The 27,973-nt window shown below is 41.5% G+C and overlaps 3 protein-coding genes across 5 annotated transcripts; 1 reads left to right on the top strand and 2 right to left on the bottom strand.

Annotated features, from left to right (window-relative positions):
• Nucleotides 1–2,155: 2,155 nt before the first annotated feature.
• Nucleotides 2,156–9,250, bottom strand: LOC120431700 (ATP-sensitive inward rectifier potassium channel 11-like). 3 transcript variants are annotated; one of them, XM_039596817.2, is made up of 7 exons: nucleotides 7,894–9,250; nucleotides 7,621–7,830; nucleotides 7,375–7,535; nucleotides 7,090–7,313; nucleotides 3,197–3,412; nucleotides 2,405–3,115; nucleotides 2,156–2,337 (listed from the first exon to the last, which is right to left on the bottom strand). In XM_039596817.2, exons 1-7 carry the CDS (start codon nucleotides 7,902–7,904, stop codon nucleotides 2,176–2,178), a joined length of 1,695 nt encoding a protein of 564 aa, XP_039452751.1. In that variant the 5' UTR covers nucleotides 7,905–9,250; the 3' UTR covers nucleotides 2,156–2,175. The 3 variants fall into 3 exon arrangements, with proteins under 3 accessions (XP_039452751.1, XP_039452750.1, XP_039452749.1); XM_039596816.2 differs by having other exon boundaries at nucleotides 3,173–3,412; nucleotides 7,378–7,535; nucleotides 7,894–9,061; XM_039596815.2 differs by having other exon boundaries at nucleotides 3,173–3,412; nucleotides 7,894–9,050.
• A 2,243-nt stretch (nucleotides 9,251–11,493) lies between these two features.
• On the top strand, nucleotides 11,494–20,958 carry LOC120431699 (ATP-sensitive inward rectifier potassium channel 8-like). Its single transcript, XM_039596814.2, has 3 exons — nucleotides 11,494–11,819; nucleotides 11,884–12,852; nucleotides 20,742–20,958. The coding sequence occupies exons 1-3, from the start codon at nucleotides 11,700–11,702 to the stop codon at nucleotides 20,835–20,837; spliced, it is 1,185 nt and encodes a 394-aa protein (XP_039452748.1). The 5' UTR covers nucleotides 11,494–11,699; the 3' UTR covers nucleotides 20,838–20,958.
• Nucleotides 20,884–26,500, bottom strand: LOC120431698 (uncharacterized). Its single transcript, XM_039596813.2, has 3 exons — nucleotides 26,149–26,500; nucleotides 25,796–26,090; nucleotides 20,884–22,506 (listed from the first exon to the last, which is right to left on the bottom strand). Exons 1-3 carry the CDS (start codon nucleotides 26,339–26,341, stop codon nucleotides 21,009–21,011), a joined length of 1,986 nt encoding a protein of 661 aa, XP_039452747.1. The 5' UTR covers nucleotides 26,342–26,500; the 3' UTR covers nucleotides 20,884–21,008.
• Between the last annotated feature and the right edge of the window lie 1,473 nt (nucleotides 26,501–27,973).

The following is a 27,973-nucleotide window of genomic DNA, read 5'->3' as shown; positions in this document are numbered from 1 at the left end:
ACAGTTTGCATAAGGTGTGAGAGGGATACACTAATGTTTACAAAAGTTTTGTGCCCTAATGAAATGGAAAGCACGAAATAAGGTAAGGCGGGTTTTCCAGGTGTCAAATAATATCTAGATAGCCGGATTTTAAATGGAGATTTGCAGATAAGTGATAATTTGACCATTTTCCTGAAAAATTTCGCCGGATTCTATTTCTTTATGGTTATTTAGTATGCCAAACTAAACCATAGTTTATAACTGAATTAGAAAAGAAAATATATTTTCGTTTTTGAAGCGTTTTTTGGTTTAGGCCGTTGCAAATATTTTTCAAAGTTTATGTCGACCCCCCTCCCCCCCTTCAAAGTTGGCCTGAATAATCAGGGGGCAAAAAAATATTTTTTCGAAAAACTTCAAAATTTTAATAAAAATTAAAGTTTAATCAACTGAAAACCAATTAAAATGCATTTTCCCGCGTTTATAATCATATTTAGCATGTTTGAACTCCTTTGAAAACATTTTAAAATTTCATGAAATACCAATGTACAGTCCCACAAAAAGTTTTTTCACACTTTTTTCATCCAAATGTTGAAACCTAGGCTTGTAATTTCAATTTTTATATTTTTTACTTCCCCCCCCCCCCTCGACTTTGGTCAGAGCCGAGGGACATAAACTTCAAAAAATATTTGCAACGGCCTTAGTGCATTCTAAACAACAGAAAAAAAAATCCTCCAAAAATTTGTCAAGATGACGTGTTTTTTTTTGTAATTTTGCAGGGTTACTTTTAAGAGTGTAACAATGTTGTACAAAATTGTAGAACAGGCAAAAATAACAATTTTGATATGCAAATGTAAGGGGTTTGCATGTATTCTTTACGAGTAATCAAAATATTACGAAAAAGTTTTTTGAAAAAAAATGATGATTTTGACCATTTTGACCTGTTTTTGGAAGTTTCACCCCTGAATGAAACTCAATCGTGTGTTTTTAAAAATATTTTTTTTTTCGAAAAGTTCAGCCAATTTAGCATAAGAAAGAACGTTTGCTGTGGTTAGTGCATGTCTAGAATAAGTGGATTTTTAAATTAAAAAAATATTTTTATGGTGTGCGGTAGTATGAGGTTTGTTTCTTTATTTTAGGAAAACTTCCACATTCAAGCAGTGCACAAGCCCCAATAAACGTCCAAAGGGTTATTCTTATACAAAATTGACTAAACTTTTCGAAAAAATATGTTCAAATGCACACGATTGAGTTTAAGGGGTGAAAACTTCGAAAAACTGGTCAAAAATGGTCAAAATCATCACTTTTCAAAAAACTTCTCCGTAAAATTCTGATAACTCGAAAAGAATATATGCAAATTCCCTATGCTTGCATAACATTTTTTGTTTGTTTTTGCCTATTCTACAATTTTGTAGAACACTGTTACACTATAAAAAGTAACCCTGCAAAATCACAAAAAACACGTAATTTTGAAAATATTTGTTATGTTCTAGATGAAAAAATGACCTCTCTTGGCTATTTCAGATTCGAAAAGTAAATTAAATTTCCCATAAAATGACATGTCGCATGATGCTTGACAGTTAAGTAACGGGAAATGGCAGCGATTTTCAAACAATTATTTTTTTTTTAAATTAAAAACAAGTTTTTTTTTAAATTTGAGAATCACCATTAATGTTACACAAAAGTCGAGCTACAAATCACTGAAAAATGTGTCTTAGTAAAAATCCTGAAAATGAATGTGGGGTCGTTCCGCCCCTCCGTTGTTGTTTATTTTATTTACGTGACTTTAACCTATATCCGTCATGAGATATCGAAAAATGGACCTCGGATTATTAGAGCAAAGTTTCACGGAAATTAAAGGTCGGGCAACTTTTTCCGATTCCGTGTGAGTTGCAACTAGCTGCATAAACTACCCTACGATTTTTTGAGGGATTGCTTAGCAGTTTTGGCCGGGTTCGGTGATGTAGTGGTAAGCTGGTTGTCTCTCACCTCAGTTGGCCTAAGTTCGGCCCCAGTGGTATTTTTCGAGACGAATCAAATTGATATCAAATAATCTGTAATTTAAATATATAAAACATGTTTTTCACAGTACCCTGCAATTCAACAATTAATCAAAAAATCTTTTTAGATAAAAAATAGTCAATAGGGAAAAATTCACAATATCAATTTCCTAATTAAATTTGACAGTAAAACATCAAGTTAATTTTTATTACAATTTTCGAGTTCCTTTTCTTCGGTAATATCATTGGATGGTTCATCCAACACCGTCTTTCCCATAGACTGATTCGAGCTTTTAAATTCCTTTTCCAATGCGATACGCAACTCTTTGATTTGCAGACCATGATCTGAGTCACTCGCGGCCTAAAATTGTTTCAAAAACATGTTTAAAACTTTTAAAAAGCACCATGAATCATTTAATCATACTCACATCATCGTCCATTCCGTCAAACTCCCGCACCCGATCGTTCTCCATAAAGTGCTGCACTTCTTCCAGGACCTCCTCCAACCGTCGGGCGCTGCACAGCGGCGTATCAACCGGCTCGGTAGCATCCAGATGCTGGCCGGAAACGACAAAGTGTTCATTCGCGCCGTCGTAGTGAATCATGTTCTGGAACCGGTGCCCCCAGTAGATCTCCCCCGGCAGATATGACGTGCTGGCTTCACTAACCTGACCGGTAGTTTTGTTCCCACCGCTGATTGTTACCACGATTTCGAACCGTTTTTCCAGCAAATCTTTCGCCGAAATGTCAAACAGCGGACTGTCGCAGTCGATCACGTGGCACACCGTCAACGGCCAGAACAGCAGAATGCGTCCCTTGTTTTCGAGCTTCATGGACGATTCGTACTTTTCGATGAGTTCGCCCTCGAGCGATCGGCGCTGTTCGAGCATTACGGCGGTAACTTTTGTTCCGATTGCGTGATGAAACTTGAGATCGCACACCCGAAAGATGAAGCACAGTTTGCCGTCCCGTTGGCAAACGACGGCCACCCTGCTGAACCGTTTGTCCCGAGGGTGGGGTTTCGGTGGACGGATCAGTTTCGCGTACACAATTCCCACCATGCCACCCTCGATGACGAGACCCACGATAATCTGGACAATCAGCAGGAATATCGCCTCGGGACATTCTTCCGTTGGTACCTGCCAACAGCGGGGAGAGGATTAATAGAACTTGGCCCGTCCGAACCGCGGATGTACCTTGTCGCCGAAACCGGTCGTCACCTGAGTTTCGATGCTGAACAGCAGAAATCCGGCGAAGCTTTTGGCGTTCAGAACGCACGGCTGGTCGCCGTCGCCCAACCGTTCACCCGTTTCCGGATCAAAGTCCAGGTCGCCGTGGGCGTACGCAATCAGGAACCACAACGTGGCGAACAGGATCCAGCTACCGAAAAAGCTCAGCCCGAACGCTAGCAGCAAATACCGCCACCGGACGTCTACCTGGGGAGAAAAGTGATGATTTCGAGCTAGAGTCAAATTTCAACAATTGAAAATCATAATTTGATCAAACAGACTTGATTATCCGAAGTTTGAACCACAATCTGTATCTTGAGGTGGGATTTTATGATCGATATGGTGTCTTCAGTAAAGTTGTAGGTTTTGATTAGGACATTTCTCGGGTTAAGTTCTAATTTTTCTCTAAATTGAAACAAAATTGAATTTATTTTCAGTTTAGGGCATTCGAATTACGTGTTGATGAACAATCTCAAAAATATGCAATGAGAAAACTACTTATTTGTTGACCTTTTCAAAAGCTATGACTGATTTTAAAATTTGTGAAATTATTTTTATTGAAGATACCAAAACATTTCACGAAAGTCAACATTGAAAATCGAACCAATTGTTTCTGAGATATCGTGTAACGCTAAAAAAACTCATTTCGTTCTTTGTGAGTAAGTACCTCAGAAACTAATTGTCTGATTTTCAAAGTCTCAGAGAAAATTGTAGAATTTTTTTGCAGCCCATAAAAAAAATTCAGGGTGGCTTTCCTCACAAATATTAAAAAAACGAAAAATGTTAAAATTTACGATTTGTTTTACTTTAAAGTGACTATACAGCCCAGACTCGATTATCTGAAAACTCCAGATTAGTTTCACTTCTGATAGTCGAAATTTCGGATAATCGAATCACGATTTTGTTTTACTATGTCTGATTTTTCATTGTCGCACTTATGTATGACCTCTACACTACTCTAAAACAATTTAGAATTTTTAAATCCAAGATGGCACCAAAAATGGCGATAATGATGATGATATTTTTTCTGATTCGATTATCCAATGTCCCATGTCCCATTCAAACCTTCAAAAAAATCGAACTTTTGATAATCGAAACTTCGGATAATCGAGTCTTCGGATAGTTGAGTCTGGACTGTATTTCTAAAATGGTGCATTTTAACAAAGATTCGGTGAAGTACTTTTCGATTGCCATTTTTTTAGATATCTTTCAAAAAATTTTTTTTTTTCAGAAATCATGTCTCTGGAAATATTGAATATTTGGCCCTTTTGAAATGTTAGTCTTGATTTTAAATCTTTGAAAATATTGTTTTCGAAAAGATCGGAAAATTTCACGAATATCTCATATTTTAACATTGTAAATCGGACCATTAGTTGCTGAGATATCGACTTAAGCAAATGGTGGGTTGTTTGGGTGAGACTTAGGTTAGAAAACATCAATTTTCCTGTTTTTAAACACTTGCATGGCAATATCTCAGCAACTAAGGGTCGTATCAACAAAGTTCAAAAAAGCAAAATATAGAGAATTTTCTCAGCCTTTCAAAAATATTTTTTTCAAAAGTGGGCAAACATGTGCACTAATTTAAAAAAATGAAAAACTGCGAATATTTTCAAAAAAGTTACCTAAAAATGGCTTTTACTTGAAAACGGTGCACTTTATCAAAATTTCAGTAGAGTACTTTTTGATTGCAAATTTAATTTTACATTGAAAAACGAAGATTTTTTGCGACCAATATTTCGATTTTTTGAAATAAATCAGTATTGATTAAAAAATTCATAACTCGGTCAAAAAATTTTTGCACAACCTGGAAGTTTCTGAAAAGTTGGCATTTGTTGTCCTCTAAAACATATCAAAAAATGAAAAAAATTAAAAATAGTGTTTTTTTGCAAATCAAGTTTTAGTGACAAAAAGTTAAATTCAATATCACCAAAAATTTTTTTACCGTGTATCATTTCATATCCATACCTACAACTTTGTCCAAGACACCAAATCGCAATTCGCAATTTTCAGTGTAAGAACGGGCCTTGACCGATCTTATGCACCAGGTTCCCAACGAACACGCACTGCCCTTACACCTACAACTCACCCTTGCTCTGAGTCAGTACGAGCAACACGCTAGAACACGCTTTGAGTGTTCGTGCCAGGCATGCACACCTTCTTTTCCGGTTACGCATTTTAACTCGGCCGGGGATGGTACATTACGTAGGGTTTGATGTAAGTATAAGCGCCTAACCATTTATAGTGTGCCTATCAATTTTCATTAAAGCAAGTACTGTTTTATTTTTAGTTTGAATTCAATAACTAATTGTTATTTTACTGTGTATTGTTTTCTCGTGAAATCTTGCCTAATGTTGAGTCGTGTTAATCTGTTGCTATTTCTTTTGTCGCGGTGTTTTGTTACATTTTTTTTTTACCTAAGCATGTTATTCAAAAGTTTACCAAAAGTACAATAGTAGTATTTGTGTTAATCCTTCAATCATTCCATAAATTGAGTAAGGGCTCAAACTTCACTTGTTTGAAAAAGGGTAAAGATTGAAAACAATAGACAGTAAAAGAGAATATATTTTTTTTTTTAATTCAAGAATCAATAGTAAGAGAACGATGAGCGTATTTTAAAGAATAAAAATGAGAAGCTAGATGTATTAGATGTGAAATAAGACAATAGTTAATAAATAGAGATACAAAACAAGCTTAGATTATAGTAATGATAATTCATAGGACAGATAAAGAATTATTCAAATAAATAAATTCGCAATAAAATCAAAAAAGATACGGCAAATGATAAATAGACTTGATTTTACTAGTACATTATGGAAAAGTATATTTTAAGGAAAAAAACAAAGATTGTTGCAGCAGTATCAATTGGCAAAAAAGAGTGGAAAAGCTTTGAGAGATAAGAGAATCAAAAGTTAGTAAAATCAAAATCAAATGATGGATATTAAATTGAATAATCAGTGAAGAAGTGAGAATCAATAGAGCAAAATAAAAATAGCCTATTTTAAATAGGAGATAGGTGGTAGCTGAGAATGAAGAGAAGAGAAACCCCCGTTGTGCGATGTTTCAGGTACATTGACTCAACATACTGCGAATCAAAACAATACCGTCTACAATCACAAATAACTTCCCTTTCCCACATTGACGCGCCCCTTTCTTCTAGCCGTCTCGACTCTGACCCTCGCTGGTCAAAGGCTTACGATCCGTTTCCACAGGCCACCAGCTAGGTCATCATGAAAACCAAGCCAAAGTGGAGGTAAGAAAATAGGACACTTGCAAGGAACCAGAGCTATACTGTTCTGATCAAGATAATTCAGATGATCTAACAGGACTACGGACGTAGTCAGTGACGCTCCTTCCAGGATGTTCCTCGCCTGAGCGTCAACTGAAGAGGTATCATCAGTATCATCCACCCTTGGCCTGCAACTTTGCCCAACACACCAAATCGATCAAAAAATTCCTTCAAAAGATAAAGATTTTTGAATTTTCATACATCGTTTTTGTATGGACAGCTGCCAAATTTGAATGGAAAATTATATGGATAAACTAATGATGCAAAATGGCTTCTTTGGGCATACCGAAGGCACCAAAAAAGTTTCAGTCGGATTAAAAAATACAAAAATAAAATTCTAAAAAAAAGACCGATTTCGTAGAGTATTGCTCAATTGCGAGTTTGTTTGCCGTAGTCTAACAGGTCCTTAATAGGTTTATGAAAAATCCAAAAAAAATTATGTAGCTTGTCGCAATGTCAAAAAGCTAAAATTTACCGATTTGGGGGTAAAATCCCATTTGAAATTGTGTTGACTAAGGCGGAGAGAGATTTTGTAGCCCGCAAAAAAAATATTTTCTAAAAATGCTTCTTAAATTATAGGTTTCAATTCATCACTTACCAATGTGGTGACAAGATCCTTCACAAAGCGCAACGATTTCTGGGGCAAGTTAACCAGCAGCACATTCAGGTTTCCTTTTTTGTTGATTACACGTTTCGACTTTGATTTAAAACCGCGCGTTCGGTGGAGCTCCGAATTTCTCCTCTGTCGACTTTGGTTCAGGTTTCGAGTGCTCTGATATACTATCGGAAACTGAACCTGCTCCTCCTGCGGATGGTAGATGGCTACGAAAAGAAAATTTCAAATTTATTTTAAATTAAAATTGTTGATTAAAAAAGTATGTACCACCGTCTCCAACTCTCCGGTCACTCTGGTCAATATTTCGCCGGCGAGCTTTATTCGAAGCGTTGTTATCTCCACGATCATGTTTCTGCTCAAAATTCAGTTCTGACTCCTGGCTGCTTTTCCACTCTTCGTCAGTGTTGTGCCTCTGCTGCTGTTCGACCCTTCAAATGGATTTTTTTTTCATAATTTCATTAACATTATTCATTAATAAAAAAAAACTGATTCACAGAATTCCTTCTCACTCACCACAGGGCAACCGGTTTTCTTATTTGATAAGGAGATCCAGGCGAGGTGTGCATTTCTCCCGATTCTTGGCGGTTGTAGTTTACAATGTTGATTGGGCGAGAGTAGCGATTTTCCAGGTTAAAATCGTCGTCTTCTTCTTTTCCTCGTTTATTTCTCCGACGCCAATGCTTTCCGTGAGAATAAGGACTACCCGATTTGGAATCGAGAGAGCTACAGAAAATTTAATGTAAGAAATTAACAAATTTTATGCAGTTCACATGTTGGTTTACTCACTCTAAACTCATTTCCGTCTAGTCAGTTCAGGTCCACCAAATCTTATACTTTCAACTAAAGTATCACACCTTTGACAAAGGTCCAGGGCACAATTTCGTACATTCCACACAATTTAGTACCCAAAATCATCACTCGCGTTCGTCTTGCTCGAAAGATATTGCCAAATTGAAGTGCGCGAACTTGGCAATGGTATTTTGGGCCCATCCATATCGCGCAAGTGATACATTACGGGTTTCTTTTTTCTCCCTTTTTGTTTTGATAGTCGTTATCTCTTGAAAGCTCCGATAGCCGATAAGATTATTGAGTCAGTCATGTGTCATACGCGCGTCGAACGCGATCTCCGTTGATATTGCACGGAGAAACTGGGCAAAGTAATTTCAGCAAACGGTTATCCGGATTTTTGAAGCACTTTGGCCACTAATGCGATTATATTTAGAGCTCAAAACATCAAGATTTATAATATACAGACTCGTTTGAGTGATTCGACAGAAACGTGCACGCATGCTGGTGGCGAGTAGAAGCACTACGCGACGATGTTCGGAATGACAGCGTGCTTGGAAATATTCATTTTTTTTGCAGTTTTTGATTTTTATTTCATTCAAATATTTTTAAACATCGATGAAAGTTATTGTAAAGTGTGGCAATTGCAAAAACGAATCGAATGATGTATAAATCTTAGGGGCTGAGTTAATTTTTATGCTTTTTCCTCGAATTTACCAAAAAGCTCTTTTGAAAAATTGATTTAAATAAGATTTAATTGATTGATAATGCTCCTTATGTGTGTATCATTGATAGAACAAACTATTAGAGTCATATTACAGCATAATTACAATAACTTTCTTAAAAAATGACCAGTTATTCGAATTTTTCAAAAAAATCACCAAAATGCTTTTTTAAGATCAATATTTTGGTCAAACTGGAAGAAAAGTAATGTTTAAACACTTTTACATTACATTTGATAATTACTTTCAACTTTTGCAACATATAACTCAAGTTATCCAAAATATCGATCATCTTTTTTGGAAAATCGTCTAAATAAAATACCAGTCAAAATTAATCGCTACAATTCATCACGCATTATGATCGTTAGCGAAATTGCCACACTTTGCAGTACCCCACTTTTCTGAAAATGTTTGATTTTTCATTATATACGCATTTTTTTCTCTTAAAACTGTTCAAAATGTATGGGGGCTGTCATTCCGAACACCGCTGGAACAACAGCGAACCTATCGGAAAAAATGTCGTCGAATTCTTCAATTATCCGAAGGCCTTTGAAATTTCTCTAGCCGAGCATACAGCTCGCAATAGCTAGGTTGGCGCCGATAAGGAAAATAAATGGTTCAGGAATGTGCCGAATGACACATTACCACTCATTTGTCCTTTTGGTCGACTCCTCACGATCAACGGGGGAATTGGGGGAGGGATGTGATGATTGGATACCCTATAGAGATGCTTAAGAACTTAGACGACCTCCAAGATATCCGGATTTGGAAGGGGAAAGGGATTGATGGGATACTTCACCGACGAAATAAGTAGTTTGATTGTTTGATTGTTCAAAAAAAAAAAAATCAAATTATTCGCTCTACAGCTTTGCCTTGGCGTTCTCGATTGCGAGATTCCTACTCGAAACTAGGTGTCCGAAGGCTTGATTGTTGAGGCAATTGCAAACCTCTTTTTACACCTTAGCTTCCATCCACCCCGGGATTCGAACTGGCGACCTTTGGATTGTGAGTCCAACTGCCTACCAGCGACTCCACCGAGGCAGGACCCAGGGAGACGACTCCGGCACCTGGACTGAGCTAACGACCTAACACCCAAAATTCAGAATCGAGATAATCGTTCTCTCAAAATTTATTGAGGGCTCAGTGCCAAAATCGATAGAATAATGGTACCAACTCACACCATCATAACAAATGAGTTCATTCGTTAGTTGAATCAATAAATGTCCAACAAGTGTCATACATCGACTTCTGACTTCTCCTTGGTCACCAAGCTGTGGTGGCCGAGGCAGCTAAGTCATTGGATTGGTTTGTCAAAGGTCTCTGGTTCGATTCCCGTTGTCGACACTTTTGGTTTTTTGTTTGACGGATGAACTTTTTTTGCAAATGAACCTCGAGAGAATAGTTCTATCGCCCATCTCGAGCTGTGTTCTCTGCGTCCGTGAATGGTATCACTATTCTCTCGACTCGAGACCATCATTCTCTCGGACTAGCGCTGCCAGTTTTGGGTGAACCTTTTTAGGTTAGTCCGGGGCCAACATTCAGATCAGACAAATCTCGTCTCAAAATTTGCCACCGGGACCTTCTGGGTTCGAACCCAGGCCGACTGGGTGAGAGGCAATCACGCTTACCGCTACACCACGGTCCCGGATAATTGATTGTTAAATATAATTAAAATTGAAATGCAGTACAATAATAAGGACCAAACTAGAACGCTCTCACCAAATTCTGGGATCTTCCAAACCGCTCCGTAAACTCCGATGTAAGCCCCCGCTTTCTTGGCATCTCTGCCGCCGTCACCGTTGAACAGGTTTCCAGCTTCCGCAGCCACCTGGCCCTGATTTCTTCCGGAGTGAGCTCCATCTCGAATTCTTCTTAGCTTGAGATACTTCCTCTTCACGGCAAATTCTTCTTATGCAAAATCAATAAGCCGGAAATTTTCTAAAATACGAGACGGATCGAAAAATAAACGCGCCCGCACACCACGACTACTACGATCATCAAACAAAAAATTACTTCGGAAAATATTTTGATTAAGTATTTTGATATAGTGATTAGGAATCTTTAAATCCAAGATGGCGGCAAAAATGGCGAAGATAAAATATTTAAAAAATCATTTTGTAATCAAACGGAATAAACTCAAATTTGACAAAAATGGGACGCAGAACTCGAATTTGATAAAGAAAGAAAATTAATTTTTTTTGTTTTAGATTATCCGAAGTCCCATACAAACCTTCGGATAATCTAAACTTCGGATAATCGAGTCGGGACTGTTTGGCAAAAATACTTCAAAAATCGATTGATTTATAAAGAAAAACTATTACGGGCAAGTTTACGGGTTAAATATCAATTCAGTGGTAGAGCGCCAACTCCTGTTACGTCCACGGTCCAACCAATCTTATATTCTGAATTTGTGCCAGTTTGCGGAAAAAGTAAATTTTGCTACACTCTATCTCGTATTTAAACCATAAACCACAATAAAAAATAAAACAGTAAATTGCAATGCATGTCTAATTCCTAAACCCTAATTCAATCGACCTCAGTGTAGTTCGGCACTGGTCTCGACGAGAAAACGCGACGTCACGATTCTAAATGCCTAAATCATAAAGACGAATGACGTCAAACACAGCTGGACAGACGACCCTTCCTCCTTTTGGATTGGACTCCCACGCAACGCAAAATCCGGTCAGAACCAAACTTAGAACACTCCGGTTATGCTAATCTCGCACTAATTGAACGCTCGATGCAGTGTAGTTCTCGTTGTTTGCTTTTGAATTAGAACTTAGCTTTGCGTGTCGTGATTAAAATAATCATGATGATAACTCAGCAAATCTTTTAAGATTCACCAGATTTCAGTTATCAGTCTCTTGAGGACCAAACAATTCATCTTCCTTGAAGCAACTCTTCAAACCAAGATCCACCGTTGCTCGTCTGATAACAACCCAGGCAAGAGCAATTCGAGAGATTAGTAGATAAAACAGTGAGATAATCGAATTAAACGTTGTGTGTCGGTTCACGACGTTCTCATCAGTGCCATCGGGCAGTTGAAGATCAGCCGCGATCCGACGAGGATCTACCACACATACCATGGAGTCACGTGCTGCGTCGTGGAAACGGACCATTGACAAGTTGGGCGAACGCAACGTGCAGTTTCTCAATTTGCCTCAACGATCGTTGAAGTTCCTGAAGGATCTCGTGAACACGTTGGTAGGTTCGATCAAGCTTATCTTTTAAAGAGAGGATTAAGACAGTTTAATCTGTGTGAACACAGGTCGAGGTACAATGGCGCTACACGCTGGCTGCGTTCGTGCTCAGCTTCGCTGTCAGCTGGTTCTTTTTTGCGATTCTTTGGTATTTGGTGGCGTACGCCCATGGTGATCTGAACTTTGACCCCGAAACGGGCAAGCGGATGGGCGATGGTGATCAACCGTGCGTTGCGGGTGCTACCACCTTTATGGAGTTTCTACTGTTTAGCATCGAGTCCCAAGTTAGTACCGGATACGGAACGTGGACTCCGACGGAGGAATGTGCCGAAGCGTTGGGGCTGTTGACGATACAGTTGATCGTCGGCCTGGTGATCGATGCCGCCATGGTCGGAATTGTTTACGCCAAAATGGTGCGACCTCCCAAGAAGATCTCCAACATGAAGTTCAGCAAACATGCGGTCGTTTGCCGTCGCGATGGTCGACTGTGCTTCGTCTTCCGGATTTGTGACACCAAGCATCAACACGCGATCGAGACCAAGATCAACGTCGTAATGTTGCAGTCCCATCGATCGCTCGAAGGAGAAATCATCGAAAAGTACGAACGCCACATGAGCCTGGAGAACAACGGCCGTGTCCTCCTGTTTTGGCCGGTGACCGTTTGCCACGTGATCGACGCCCAAAGTCCGCTGTACGATCTCACGCCGAAAGATCTGCTCGAGAGCAAATTTGAAATTGTGGTCACGCTCAGTGGTGGAACCAACATTACCGGGCAGGTGAACGAAGCCAGAACATCGTACATGCCGGGTGAAATTTTGTGGGGTCATCGGTTCAAGAATATTGTGCACTACGATAAAGAGCACGGACGGTACGTTGCAACGAACAGGGACATGAACGCGACCGAACTAGTCAACGCTCCGAGCTGCAGTGCCCGAAAGCTGGATGAAGTTGCGGTGAATGTGAAGCACTTTTTGAGCGATGATCAGCACAGAGAGTTTGAGAAAATGGAATCGTTGGCCGAATATCACGGTCAAGAGGTAGGGAAAGCCTGCAGATCATTGGCACATAATATCGAGTTTACAATGTTTCTTGTGTTTGTGTGACTGAGTAAATGAGCGAGACAGTAAGCCAATGAGTGACTGAGTGATAAAGTGGGTGAGTGAGTGATTGAATGAATTAGTTAGTGGGTAAGTAAGTAAGCGAATGATGAGTAAGTGAGTGAGTGGGAAAATAAGTAAGTGAGTAATCAAGTGAATAAGTGAGACAATGGGCAGCTGAGTGAATGAGAATAGACAAGAAAATCGTGACGTAGTAAACGAACTTAAAGAATTCATTACTCATTTTGTAAATGCTTTTGGAGTGGTTTACAGATGTCGTTGCCTTGGACTTTAAATTTTGAATTTTGTTCCGGTTGTTTCGTTCCACACGGTCAGTAGCACGGCCATGGAAACGGGCAGAAACAGGCACCTACACGGCCAGGGACACAAACACGGCCAGAAGCACGGACAAGGACACGGGCACCAATTCGGAACATCTAAATTCTAAATTATTCGCTCTACAGCATTGCCTTGGCGTTCTCGATTGTGAGATTCCTACTCGAAACTCGGTGTTCGAAGGCTTGATTATTGAGGCAATTGCAAACCTTTTTTTTACACCTAAGCTTCCATCCACCCCGGGATTCGAAATGACGACCTTTAGATTATGAGTCCAACTGCCTACCAGCGACTCCACCGAGACAGGACCCAGGGAGACGACTCCTACACCTGTCGCTTGCACCTACACCACTACACCGGCTAATTCGGAAAATAACTCGCGTTATTACGTTTCGCGCAACCGGAAGCAAATTCAAATAAAAAGAACCTGGTCCTGGCAACGACACTTGTCTAAAAAGTTCCTTTGGTTTTGGTTACGAGCTTTTCACCTTTACACTGGCAGTGGGGACGCAAAGTCCAGGTTTCCATGTTTGTGTGCATTGAGTAAGTGATTTTTATGATCTAATAATGGCATCAATAGTGCGCTGGCAGTGGGGACGCGCAGTCAGGTTTTTTCTTGATTTGTTTTAATTCTTATGTGTGATTCAATTATGTTCCTATAGTGCGAACGTATGGTTGTGTTTTTCCATATAGTGTTTTCTTGTTTTTGCATGCTTGAGAGGTGAGTGGACGGGAATGCTGCATAAGTAACGAAGCCACCCCGGGCAGACGGTAATAACAAAATTCATGCCATTTCAATAACAAATACTGTTAAAATAATAGAAAGTGTTATAGAATCTTCTTGAAAAATCCATTTTTGCATAAGGGTTTAATAAGAGTTAATTTTATCATAACAAAATTTGTTATTGGTCTGATATTGGTTAAAAGCCGAAATAACTTTGGAACAACATTTTTTGTTATGGAAGAATACCTCCAACTGTTATTGGGATGATCGGATCAGTTGCTTAAATAACAAAAATAATAACAACCCGAACAGACGGAAATAACTTGGGAATAATATTTTTGGATGTTTGAAAATACTAGGCCAATAACATTTTATGTTATTTATAACAAGATTTGTTATTCGTCGTTATATATTTTCTTGTTATTGGTTTGTTATTGTAATAACAGACTAATAGGGGCAGTGGGGGCATAATGGACCATGGGGGCAGAATGGGCCACCCTTGGTTTTGTGCTTTAGAATGGATTTAGACCAACTGTAAGGCAAGGGTCTTATAAAGGACGTCAAATAACATCACCATACCGAAAACGACGTTTGAATTCATTGTATTTTTCGAATTATGAGCAAAAATGTAAATTTATTGAAAAACCACGCAAATGTTGTTTATTTCGAGGTTCTTAAATAAGCTTTCTCGAAAGTTAGATTGTTTGAAAAAGTTTGTTCAATGTTTATAATGTTACCAGGAGCTATTACAAAGGTAATCAAACAACAACGGAACCTTCAAATCATTTAGAGGCTTGGTGGTGGAAGTGTTAAATTAAAATCCACTTGGGGGCAGAATGGACCACCCTTTTCCTGCCTTATAAAAACAATCAAAAGTTGCGAAATTTGAGCTAAATGGATTATTTCACTCCTGGTAGCTTCACAAATCACGTTTAATGCAACATTAGTTGATTTTTTAATTGTTTTGACGCTTATTTGTAAAAATAGTGTCTTATTTCGATATATTTACACTATTTTCAAAAAAAATTGTTTTGTTAAGTGACTATTTTTATAAAAGTGATCAAACTTCATGGAAACTATGTTGGAAAGGTTACTTAAGTCATTTCTTATCACCCTTCGACGTTGTATTAGACGAAATGGCTTGTTTTCTAAGGTGGCCCATTCTGCCCCGCAGGGTGGTCCATTCTGCCCCGCACCCTGGAAAAAGTAGTCGAAAAACACATTTTTTTAAATTTCATCAAAAATAGTTTTAAGCTGAAAATTTTTATCAACCAAGTATACAACATTGAAGGGACCATCCTAAAGCCTAAGCCTACTACACTGGATTCATAAATTTGTAAGTTTTTTTAAGGTTTTCGGTACATTTTACTTAGGCGGACCATTCTGTCCCCCTGCCCCTAACACTTTTAATTATTCTTCGAACAAATCTTTGTAATTATTTTTTTTTATTTTAACAACTAATCCGAACATCCCAATAACAGTTGGAGGTATTCTTCCATAACAAAAAATGTTATTCCAAAGTTGTTTTGGCTTTCAACCAATAGCAGACCAATAACAAATTTTGTTATGATAACATTAACTGTTATTAAACACTTATTTTTTCAAGAAGATTCCATAACACTTTTTGTTATTTTAACAGTATTTGTTATTGAAATGGCATGAATTTTGTTATTACCGTTTGCCCAGGAAATAATTATTCGAAGAATAACAAAAAAATTTATTAATCTGTTATTACAATAACAATCTAATAACAAAAAAATCAAAACGACGAAAAACTCTTGTTAGAGTAATGAGAACGCAGTGGATTATAAAACACGTCCAATCGGTAGAAAGTTTATTCAACTAATAAAGTAACCAAGCTGCCGGCACACAGTGCCTACACAGAAAAAAAAAGTTGAATTTCGGAATGTTGAAAATTTGGTAGGTTGAATATTACCTTTTTTTTGAGTAATATTACATAAAAAATGTGTAAAAATGTGAACCTGATGAATATTCATCAAAAACTGATGAAAATTCATCATTTTCTGGTGTAAAATTAATCATTTTTTTGCCACAAAATCTGTCACCATTTCCTGATGAATATTACCATCATTTTTTTTTCTGTGTACTTGATTGCGCGCAGTCTTCAACTCAACACTCCTCCTAGACTGCTGCGGTCAAGCCGATCATCCCAGCCAGCTTCTCCGTCCTGATCCTGGCTAGTGGCTTCGTGAGAAGGTCCGCCACCATGTCCTCCGTTGGACAGTAAACGCAGCTTACCTCCCCCTTCTCGATCTGGTCCTTCGTGAAGTGGAATCGCGTGGCAATGTGCTTCGTCCTGTTGCTGAACTTCTCGGCAGACAACATCTTCAGGCAGCTTTGGTTGTCTTCCTGGATAACGACTTGCTGCTCGTCGTTCAGCTCTCGCAGAAGCACCTTCAGCCACAGCGCCTCCTGCACCGCTTCGGAAAGCGATACAAACTCGGCCTCGGCGGTTGATAGTGACACACAGCTCTGCTTCCTGCATGCCCAGCTCACCGTTCCGCCGTTGACCTTGAACACGAACCCGCTGTTGGATTTCCGGTCCTCTCGGTTCTCCGCCCAGTCGGCGTCGCAGAATCCAACGATCCCGCTGTCGGTTCCGTTCTGGCTCAGTCGCAATCGGTAATCTTTGGTTCCTTTCAGATACCTCACGACCCGCTTCAGCTCGTTCCAGTCGTCCTGCGTTGGCCTGCTGGTCTTGCGGCTCAAGATGGACACCGCCGCCGAGATGTCCGGCCTCGTATTGACGGCAATGTACAGCAGCTTCCCAACCAACTTCTGGTACTCCTTGTTGTCCGGAAGAGGCTCCTCCTCCGACTCGCGCTTGATGTACCCCGGATCCAGGGGAACAGTGGACACCTTTGCGTCCGCAAGTCCGCTCGACTCGACGACCTCTCCGATGTACTTCCGTTGGCTCAGGAAGTAGTCACCTTGTGCGTTCTTCTCGATCTCCATGCCGAGGTAGAACCGGATGTCTCCCAGCACGCTCATCTCGAAGTTTTGCTGCAGCGCTCCAGCCAAGGCCTCGATCATCTTCGGATCTTCGCTCGCCACAATCAAGTCGTCCACGTACACAAGAACGTAGCACCAACGCCCAGCTCGTCGCTTGCGATACAGGCACGTGTCCGCCACACACCGCTCGAATCCTTGCCGCTTCAAGGCATCGTGAAGCTTCTGATTCCAGGACCGCGCCGCCTGCTTCAGTCCGTACAGGCTCTTCTTCAGCTTGCACACCTTGCCTTAGGCGCCTTCGAATCCGCGTGGCTGACGCATGTAAATCTCCTCCTCAAGATCGCCGTACAGGAAGGCGGTCTTGATGTCGTACTGCTTCACGGTCATGCGTTTCTTCGCAGCAACTGCCATCAGCGCGCGAAAGGTCGTTTGTCGCACCACCGGCGCGAACACCTCGTCGTAGTCGGTCCCGTATTGCTGGCTGAATCCTTGTGCAACCAACCGTGCCTTGAACCGCAACACGCGACCATCCGCGTCCCGCTTGATTTTGTAGACCCATTTCGAGCCAACAGCCTTCCGACCCGGAGGCAGGTCGACGAGGGTCCACGTCTCGTTGGCCTTGATCGACTCAAGTTCGTCGACCATCGCTTGCTTCCAGCGCTCCGCGTCCGGCGACGCCATCGCCTCCGCGTAGGTCCGCGGCTCCGCAAGTGGATCGTCTCGGTAGCCAGCTGCTAGCCCTCCAAACTCAACATCGTCGGCATCATCGTATTCGCTGGAGTCGCTCGAATCGTCTCCGAGTGTCTGAGAAATGGTGGACACGGGTAGACCTTTGCCAGAAACGATAAAGTCTTTGTACTTGCCTGGAAGGATGTGCTCCCGACCGCTGCGCCCCAACACCCCTGACCCGGGTGGTTTGGAAATGTTTTGCGGAGGGAGCACGTTGGTCATGGTGGAACTACTGCCAGCTACTTGGTCATCGACCACAGCATCAGTCCTAGGCCCAGGGACCACAGCTTCCACCACAGGCTCTTCGTAGCCGTCATCTTCGAGGACATCATCAACATCGAGAGGCTGCTCCTCCTCAACGGCAACCGGTTCCGGCGGAACCAGTCCAGGCTGCTGCGCGGCATCAACCTTCGGAGTTGTACCGAAGTCAAGGGAAATTACCTCCCGTTTTCTTCTTCGTGACAGCCGCTTTCTCGCCCAAGCCTTCGTTGATGCCACCGCCTCGGCCCAGAACGGTTTCGGTAGCTTGGCCTCGAACAACATGCAGCGCCCTCTCTCGACCGCTGTCCGGTTGAAGCGTTCGGCCATCCCGTTCTGCTCTGGAGTGTAGTCGTTGGTGGTCTGGTGTCGGATGCCCATCCGCTTCAAGTACTCCCGGAAGCCCTTGTTGACGTACTCTTTGCCGTTGTCCGTACGCAACGTCTTCAACTTCCGGCCTGTCTGGCGCTCCGCCAGGACATGGAATTCCTTGAAGCAAGCCAGTACTTCGTCCTCCGACTTGGTCTTGAGAAAGTACACAAACGCTCGTCGGGACTTGTCGTCGATAAACGAAACGTAATACCGACAACCGCCGAGGGACGGCAGCTCCATCGGACCAGCAATATCGGAATGAATTACCTCAAGCAACTCCTCGGCGCGGGAACCACTCTTGCAGAACGGCAGTCGAGCTTGTTTCCCCATCGGGCAAATCTGGCAATCGTCCATGCCGTCTCCGCTGATCTGCACACCGCTGGCTACACCGTTGGCCAGTTTCTTGATGCTGCTCACGTTCAGGTGACCCAGGCGCTTGTGCCAAGTCTCGAGGGTCTCTACGCGCGAACACGCCAGCGCCTTGTTCTTACGCTGGTCCACCTTGAACAGGTCATCTTCGATCACACCGGTCGCAACGACGCCGCCATCAGCGTTCCGGATAATGCAGCCGTCCGCGTTGAACAGCACCGTGTTGCCCTTCCGTACGATTTGTGCGATCGACAGCAAATTTGTCGAAAGATCGGGGACAAAGTGCACATCGCTTACCGGAACAGGTTCCTCACCATTGAAACACGACGGAAAGAGCGTGGCCGTTCCGCATGCCTGGATCTCCATCGACTCCTTGTTGGCAGCTACAACCGTTCCGCTCCTGTCCCGCACGTCCTCCAGCAGCTCCAGGTTCCGCGGCAAACTTTTTCGCGATCCGTGGTTGCTACGAGAGCTGCTCGCTGTTTGGTCGTCGCCATGGAAACCGCCCGCTGTTTGGGTGTTGCGTCGGTAACCACCTGGCTTGTTGACTCGCCGCTTAGCAACGAAAGTTTTTTCACCTGGCAACAGCTCGTCCTCCTCCTGCAGCAGAATCGTCTTCACGGAGTCCCCCGTGATCGCCATTCCGGAGTTCTTGAGCGCCATCACCATGGGCTTGAACCGGTCCGGTAGCCCCGCCAACAGTAACGCTCCTACGAACCTGTCTGGAATCGGGAATCCGATGCTTTTCAGCTGGTGGCACGCCGAGATGATCTGGTTCGCGTAGATTTCCATCGTTCCGCAGCTGTCCAGATCGGTCCTGATAAGCTTGTGCAGCAATCCGACCTCCCGCGTGAGTCCGCTCTCCTCGAACGCGTCGACCAGGTTCTTCCAAGCTTCTTGTGCCGTCTTCGCTTCGCGTACATGGTAATAGTTTACCGGTTCCAGGAACTGGATGATCTTCCCTCGCGCAAGCTTGCTCTTGGCCGGGTCGACCGCTTCCACCGTTCCATCCGCCTTCACCTTCGGTTCGACGGCATCCCACAGGTCTTCAACTTCGAGGTGGGTTTGGACCGCAAACTTCCAATCGGCCCAGTTCTCCCAGCCGACAAGCCGTTCGATCCCGTAATTCCGATCGGACATCTTCCGCTAGTCTTCGCGCACGTCCGGGCCCATAACCTCTTGTTAGAGTAATGAGAACGCAGTGGATTATAAAACACGTCCAATCGGTAGAAAGTTTATTCAACTAATAAAGTAACCAAGCTGCCGGCACACAGTGCCTACTTGATTGCGCGCAGTCTTCAACTCAACAAAAACAAATCTTGTTATAAATAACATAAAATGTTATTGGCCTAATATTTTCAAATAACAAAAAAAAAATATTCTCAAGTTATTTCCGTCTGCTCGGGACGTGGTAAATTTGATGTGTTCTGTTTTGTATTGAATTCAAATTCACCACGTACAATTTTCTATGTCAGAGACCATCCACAATGAGCAACTGAGTGAGTAGTAAGTGATAAATAATTGAGTGAGCGATAAGTAAGTGAATGAGTGAGTGAGCTTGTGGTTGAATGATTGAGAATGTACACGCAGAAAAATAAGGCATATTTGAATCAACAAAACGTTTTGTTGATTTGAAAATCAAGATTTTTGTTGAATCAACGCTAAACGTCAAAGCAACTTTTTCAAAACAACAAAAGATTTTTGTGGATTTGAGAAAATCAAGGTTTGTTTCAACGCAAAATCGGCGTTGATTATATTCAACAAAAATTTTGTTGAATCAAACCTCGTACAGGCTGATTCTACAAAATATTTTTCTGCGTGTAAGTGAGAAATTAAGTAGTTGTTCAGTAACTGAGTACGTGCATGGGAAGGTAAGTAAGTGAGTGAGTAATTTAGTGTGTGATTGAATGAGTAAGAAAGTGAGTGAGCGAGGTCAATGCAGTCATTGAGTCGTTGACGATTTTAGATTGAGTTGTATTCGATGAGGTTTCGAAGCTATCGAAACCAAAAGAATGTTTCTGGCTTTTGCTCCTGGTCAAGTTATTCGAACATTTTTTTTCCTTTTCAGGATGACAGTGATTCCGACGATGGCATTTTAATGAAAAACATGTCGGGCGATTCGTTCCCGTTTATGGACAGCTCAGCGAACAAAACCCTACCTTGAAGTTCATGAAATTTCTCAAATTTTCAATCAAATCAAAGAATTTGGCTTACAAAAATTAATCTTCTCCGTGTATTATCTCATAAAACAAATGCAGTAATAAAAATATGAATCTCGCCCGCCACTCGGTGGCTTTCGCGACAATAAATAAAACCCAAAATTTCACATCCCACTCTACTTACTTTTTCTTCCTCCTACTCCTCCCCCGCCCATCGTCGTCGATCTTTTCTCCAGCTCGGCCAGCCGCCGCTTCAGCGCCTCGTTCTCCTTCTGCAGGGCCATAAAGCGCTGCGTAAACTCGTCGTTTGTCAGCAGCAGACCGAACCCGGACTGGGTCACCTCGTCGATGCGCTCGAGCTTCTTTTGCGTCTCCTGCCACAGGTTGAACGAGCCCATCCAGACGTTGCTGCGCGTGGCCTGGGCCGTGTATTTGCGGTCGATTTTGTTCTGGAAGAAGTGCTCCTTCATCTCTTCGCGCAGTTCGCTGCGAAGGTTCGCGATTTCTAGCTTGAGCTCGGCGAATCCGGCCTGAACCGAGGCGGACATGGGACCGTCGGAAGTGGGTACGGTGGTTGCGGGTTGGGGGGCTTTTGGGGTGTCCCAGTTGAAGGTGGGGTTCGCATCCGGTTGTGGGGTGGAGCTTTTGTCCATTGTTGTGCCGTGCTGGTTTTCCTTGTTCTCTAGATCGGTTGAGCGCCGAAGGGAAATCCTTTTGGAGGTTCCATTGGAGGTTTGTTTGAGAGATTCGATGTTGGGGTCGGATGGGATTTCAACCAGGGCGCGACTGCTGTCAACGTCGGACTCTTCTCGGATGTTTTCGAGGTTGACCGTCGAACGGTGGGTTCGATCCACGGCGGGTTGCTTTTTGATCGTGGTTCTTTTGAGCAGCCGATTGACATTGATGTTGCTTTCTTCCAGACTCGTTTGAGCTGCCTCTAGTTGATCGAGGTCCAAGTTTCCATCGGACAGGTCATCCAAGTAACCCATCAAATTATTACCTCCTCCCATGTTGATGCTGCTTCGAGAGTCCGAGCTCAACCGCGAAGAAGTGCTCAGCCGAGACATGTAATCCATCGAGTCACGCCGTTGCAAGAACTGATCAATCTCACCCATGAAACTGTCGTGTTCGGTTTTGACCTGCACCGGAACCGGCGAAGCGACAGGCGTCTTAACCGGAACAACCTCAGCAGCCGTGAGCGAAGCCCGTGAGGGCTCGAAGCTCACCCGACGACTGTTCCCTTCCCGAGCTTCGACCGGCTTCGGCACAAACACAAGGCTGTTCACGATGCTATCGTGCACCTTGCAAGTATTAATGGGTTCCGCCAGATTCCGCATATCGTACCCGTAAATGAAGCCCTTTAAATTTCCCGCGCAAAAATAGCCCCCACATTCGGAGATCGCCAGCGATTCGAACGGGTAGTTGGAGCGAATCTGCGACGCCGTGATTTTCTTACGCGTGTCGAAGATGTTGATCACGTTGTCGTACCCCGCGGAATAGATCACATCCGGATTGGTGGCGGTCATGGCAATGTCCCGACAGGGAGCGCCGTGGGCGTCCTGCTGGTTGAAGGCGATCTTCTTGGTTTGCGTGTCGTACAGCATGACGGAACCGTTGTACGAGGCTACCGACAGCAGGAACCGTTTGGTGGGGTGGAAACGCACCTTGGTGGTCCTGAAAAGAGAAATTGATGAAAGGATGGTTGGGTATAATATGGTTGTATGGAAAAAAATAAAATTGTTCAAATTTAGTGAGCAGAGCAACTTTTCAGTTCCTATTGGGGTCCTAAACAACTCCCTAAAGTTTGGGAACGATTGGTTGAGTCCCCTCTTTGCGCAAAGCGATTCAATTTTCCATATAAATTTGTATAAGAAAACCCTTTTTTTTATTTTGATATTTTAAAAAACCACGTTTCACGCTATATTCAAACCGGGTTCATATTCGGTTGCTATGTAATGTGTTCTACAACTTTCCCGAAGAGAGTATGGTGCTAACTTGCTCCTATAAAAAGATGCAGCGTGTTCAAAACTCGTCTAAAACGTCTCGTCGCAATTTTCAGTGTAAGAACGGGCCTTGACCGATCTTATGCACCAAGTTCCCGACGAACACGCACTGCCCTAACACCTACATCTCACCCTTGCTCTGAGTCAGTACCTGCAACACGCTAGAACACGCTTTGAGTGTTCGTGCCAGGCATTCGCACCTGTTCCGGTTACGCGTTTGAACTCGTTCCGGAGGTGGTACATTGCGTAGAGTTTGATGTAAGTATAAGCGCCTAACCATTTATAGTGTGCCTATCAACATTTATTTAAGCGAAAAATGTATTATTTATAGCTTTAAATTCAAAATCTTATTGTTAATTAATGTGTATTGTTTTCTCCTGAAATCTTTCCTAGTGTTGAATCATGTTTATCTGTTGCAATTTCTTCTGTCGCGGTGTGTTGTTACAATTTTTCGATCCTAAGCATTTTATAAATAAATAAGCCAAAGTACAATAGTAGTATTTGTGTTAATTCTTTAATCGTTCCATAAATTGACAAAGGGCTCGAACCTCACTTGTTTCAAGAAAAGGGTGAAGATTGAAAACAATGATATACTACCGTCAGTGGGGGTGACTATGGGTCAAAAAACGATACACCTCTCGTAATTTCTTAATAACAAAAACAATTTAAATAACATCGAAAATCTTTTATCGTAGAATTGTTCTTAGATAGTTTACTAACATTTTCCCAAAATATGGTGTAAATTGATGGACTCTACCTCAAGTGGCAATCGTTTGAAAATTGACCCAATCTCACCCTTAGAGGGGTGACATTGGGTCAAATGAAACTAAAATGATGCCTAAATACAAAGATATGGTAAAAACAAGTCATCCAACAGTGTTTCTTGTTCGAGGGAATCGTATTGACATGCTAAAATGTTTGAAGTAGAGATTTTCAAACATTTGGGTACTTTATGATCAATTCCAACAAAAATTTTAAAAAGTTGATTTTTCGAGAGGTCATTTTTGGCCAAAAACGTACCTCAACTTTAGACAGCTGCTAAAATGACAGGATTTGTTCTAGGAACGAGATTTTTTCAGCAAAGTCATCTTAAGATGTCCCTTGCACAACCCTTTTAACAGAATTTAGTTTCATTGAGAAGTACCTGAGAAATGGTAAAATCCGTAAAAAAATACTTTGTCCCAATCTCACCCCCCCAGACCCAATGTCACCCCCAATGACGGCATTTAAAGAATCAATAGTACAAGAAAGATAGTAATTTATGAAAAAGATAAAGAAATAAACAATTGTTAATAAATAGAGGTAACAAACAAGCTTAGATTGTATTGAGGGCAATTTATAGGGCAGATGGAAAATTATTAAAAAAGATAAATAAAGAAAAGGCACATGATTGACATCGCTGCCAAATTAAGGGAAAGCAGACAGTTTGTTACAGCAGCATCAATTGGTAAAATAGAGTGGAAAAGCGTTGAGAAATAAGAGAATTAAATAGGTAGCTCAAAAGTAAAATCGAAATCAAATGGAGGATAATAAACAGAAGCCGTGTTAGAAAAGCAGCGAAAAAAAAAAAACAGAAAATAGATAGGTGATAGCTGAGAATGAAAAGAACAGAAACCCCGTTCTGTGATTTTTTAGGTACATCCACAGGAGTTGACTCAACATACTGCGAATCAAAACAATACCGTCTAAAATCACAATTTTTTTCCCTTTTCCACATTGTCGCGCCCCTTTCTTTTAGCCGTCTCGACTCTGACCCGCGGTGGTCAAAGGTTTACGAGCCGTTTCTACAGATCACTAGCTAGGTTACACCTTGTCATCATGATGACTAAACCAAGGCAACGTGGAGGTAAGAAATAGGACACTTGCAAGGAACCAGAGCTGTACTGTTCTGATCAAGATAATTCGAATGATCTAACAGAACTACGGATGTAGTTAGTTGCGCTCCTTCCAGGATGTTCCTTACCTGGATGTCAACCGAAGAGCACGCAACAAGGTCAGTGCCTTTGCTCTTAGGTATCAATCCTTGGCCTGCAATATATGTGCACTAGTTTAAGAAAAAGTAAAAAAAAATAGCCGATCACTTCCCTTTTCTTACAGGGCTCAAATTTGGAATGAGTGCATTTCATGATTGCAACCAAATCGGAGCTCAACGATACGTAACAACGAGAGAGCATTGCTTAAAGTAAATTTAATCTTAACCAAGAAATAATTTGAAACACTCCTCATTTTTTTAAATGTCGCTCTACGTGACTAAAGAAGTTTGTTCGAGATGTTTCCGAATGGTGGAAAATCACCACGAAAAAACCATCTGTTCAAACACTTGCTCAAAAATGCCCGCATGCATGACGCGACGATTTGATTTTTTTTTAAAGATGATTATTTAGCTTCACAAACCAATTATTTAATAAGCGTTGAAAATTGTTTAATTATTGGCGTACTTTTTAATAGATACTTAACAATATGAAAAGCATTCTAGAAATACGTTTGATATATAAGACCATGCAAAAGTGTTGGTTACACAAACTTTTTTCAAATTTAATTCAATAATGACGCGACAAAAATTGTAAACCATCTGTCGACCTCGAACCGCCCAGACTTATAAAATCTCAGTACGATCCGTGCATCGACAGTAGTTTGTGCGAAGAAATCCTCAAAAGCAAAAACATTCAACCCAGAATGAAGCTCCTATTTGTGTTTGCCGCGTTGGCGATGGTGGCCGTTGCGTTCGCCGCACAGCCAGCCCAAAAACAGATTGGCGACATCAACCGTGTGCAGGCAGCCGTGGAAAACGCCCTGAAGGGCAAACAGGGACCCGTATCGAAGGATAACAAGGCGTGGCTCACGGATCTGCAGTCGTTTTTCAAGCAGAATAAAGACAGATTGATCAAAAATGTTGGTTGAAGTAATGTAGTTTGAAAATAAAAGATTTTATAAAATCTCAATTAAAAAATAAGACTCACTGTTTATCGAAGCTCATTGTGGCCACCCGGCTGCTTGTCTTCATACCGTACAAGCTGACCGTTCCACTTTCGTACACTGCTGCCAGAAAGTCATCGGTTGCGCTAAAGTCCAGGAACGTGACCCCGTTGGCGATCTTGTCCGCCTCGAAGCGCTTCGTGTAGGTTGACTTTTTGTAGTTCATCAACCGGATCGCGCCGGACGTAAGCCCCATGGCAAACTCCTCCCGGTCTGTCTTTGGGCAAGCCGCGCAGTACAGGTTGTCCATCGAGATCTTCTTGACGCAGGCCAAGGTCGCTGGAAGAGTTCAATCGTTAAAAAGATCTAATTAATTTAAGAAAATCTCGCTGCATACGTTTTCCGTCCACGTCCTTGATGCGCATCATCTCGACGCCCCAGTTCTTGTTGGCCCGCAGGAACAGTTTGGTCGAGAAAAAGTGGCAATCGCTTCCATTGTTGTTTACGTGCGGACTCGAACCGAGCTGATCCAACCCCGGAAATGTATGCAGCTGGGTGTCCCGGGCGCATGAGATTATTTCGTACACCATGTTGGCTGGGTTGGTGTGCGATTGCTCAACGTTTAACAAAAATAAAACTTCAACAACACGAACGTAAAACAAAGATAATTTTCCAAGGAAATTTCTCAAGCAACCGGTCAAGTTTCGAAACGATCGCGGTTCGCGGCAGTTTGGTTTGATTTTGACGTTTCTTGCTCACTCTCTCTTCCTGCGATCCGCGAGAGAGGTTTTTTTGTTGTTTACAAACGTAGACCCATGCGGCGGATTGCAGCGATAACGCGAGCAATCAGCAGCGTTGCCGGATTATTTTATGGGAGGTCTGCATGTTCCTTGGAAAAAGTCTGTAGTTGGTCTGTTTCATGTCGAATTTGGAGCCATAGATAGACTTTTCTCGAGTTTTTTTTTATTAGGTCCTATAAACATATGAAAGACAATAGTTTATCGGTCCTTTTCAAAAAAAACTCTGGTTTTGAACTTTTAACAGCGAATTTCGGCTTTTTGATATTATGTATTATAAATTTTCAAATCAAGACTAACGTTTCAGAAGGGCCAAACTTTCAATATTGCGCTCTTTTGAAATGTTAGTCTTGATTTAAAAAAATGAAAATTTTGTTTTCGAAAAGATCGGAAAATTTCACGAATGTTTCATAATTTAACATTGAAAATCGGACCATTAGTTGCTGAGATACCGACGTTAGAATATGGTGGGTTGTTTGGGTGAGACTTAGAAAACATCAATTTTCCTGCTTTTTTAAGCCTTTGCATGGCAATATCTCAGCAACTAAGGGTCGGAACAACAAAGTTCCAAAAATCAAAATATAGAGAATTTTCTCAGCTTTTCAAAAATATTTTTTTCAAAAGTTGGCAAACATGTGCACTAATTTAAAAAAAATGGAAAACTGCGACTATTTTCAAAAAAGTTACCTAAAAATGGACATGAATTGAAAACGGTGCACTTTTTAAAAATTTCACTCAAGTACTTTTTGATTGCAGATTTGATTTTACATCGAAAAATGAAGTTGAAAAATTGTTGCGACCCATGTTTCGATTATTTGAAAAAATCGGTATTGATTAAAAAATTCATAACTCGGTCAAAGATTTTTTGCACAACCTGCAAATTTCTGAAAAGTTGGCATTTTAACATATCAAAAAAAAAAAGTTGTTTTTTTTTGCAAATCAAATTTTAGCGACAAAAAGTTAACTTAAAAATCACCATTATTTTTACCGTGTATCATTTTTTTTCAGTGTAGTCTTTATCAATACCTACAACTTTGCCCAAGACACCGAATCGATAAAAAAATCCTTCAAAAGATACAGATTTTTGAATTTTCATACAGCAATTCCCCACGAAAACAGCATGATTCGAAAAAAAAGTTCTCCGATCGAGCTCAATTTTTTTCTGGGGGATCCTTGGCCGAAATAATTAGACCCGTATTTTTTTGTTTGGCCATTAGGGTGACCTACGCCGTGTTAGGGTGGTCCGAAAAATGGCAATTTTCGTCGATTTTCGAACTTTAAATTTTCAGCGATTACCTGTAGATGTTATGGTACAAAAAGTTGCTTCTATTAATTACGAAAACTTTGGTACCCAGACATGTATAGGTCATCGCTGAAATTTTAAAGTTATCACAGTTTTAGTGAAAAGTCGATTTTTTCCCGTTT

Source organism: Culex pipiens, chromosome 2 (genome assembly GCF_016801865.2).
Source record: "Culex pipiens pallens isolate TS chromosome 2, TS_CPP_V2, whole genome shotgun sequence".
NCBI lineage: Eukaryota > Metazoa > Arthropoda > Insecta > Diptera > Culicidae > Culex > Culex pipiens.
This window is presented reverse-complemented; position numbering and strand designations above follow the sequence as displayed.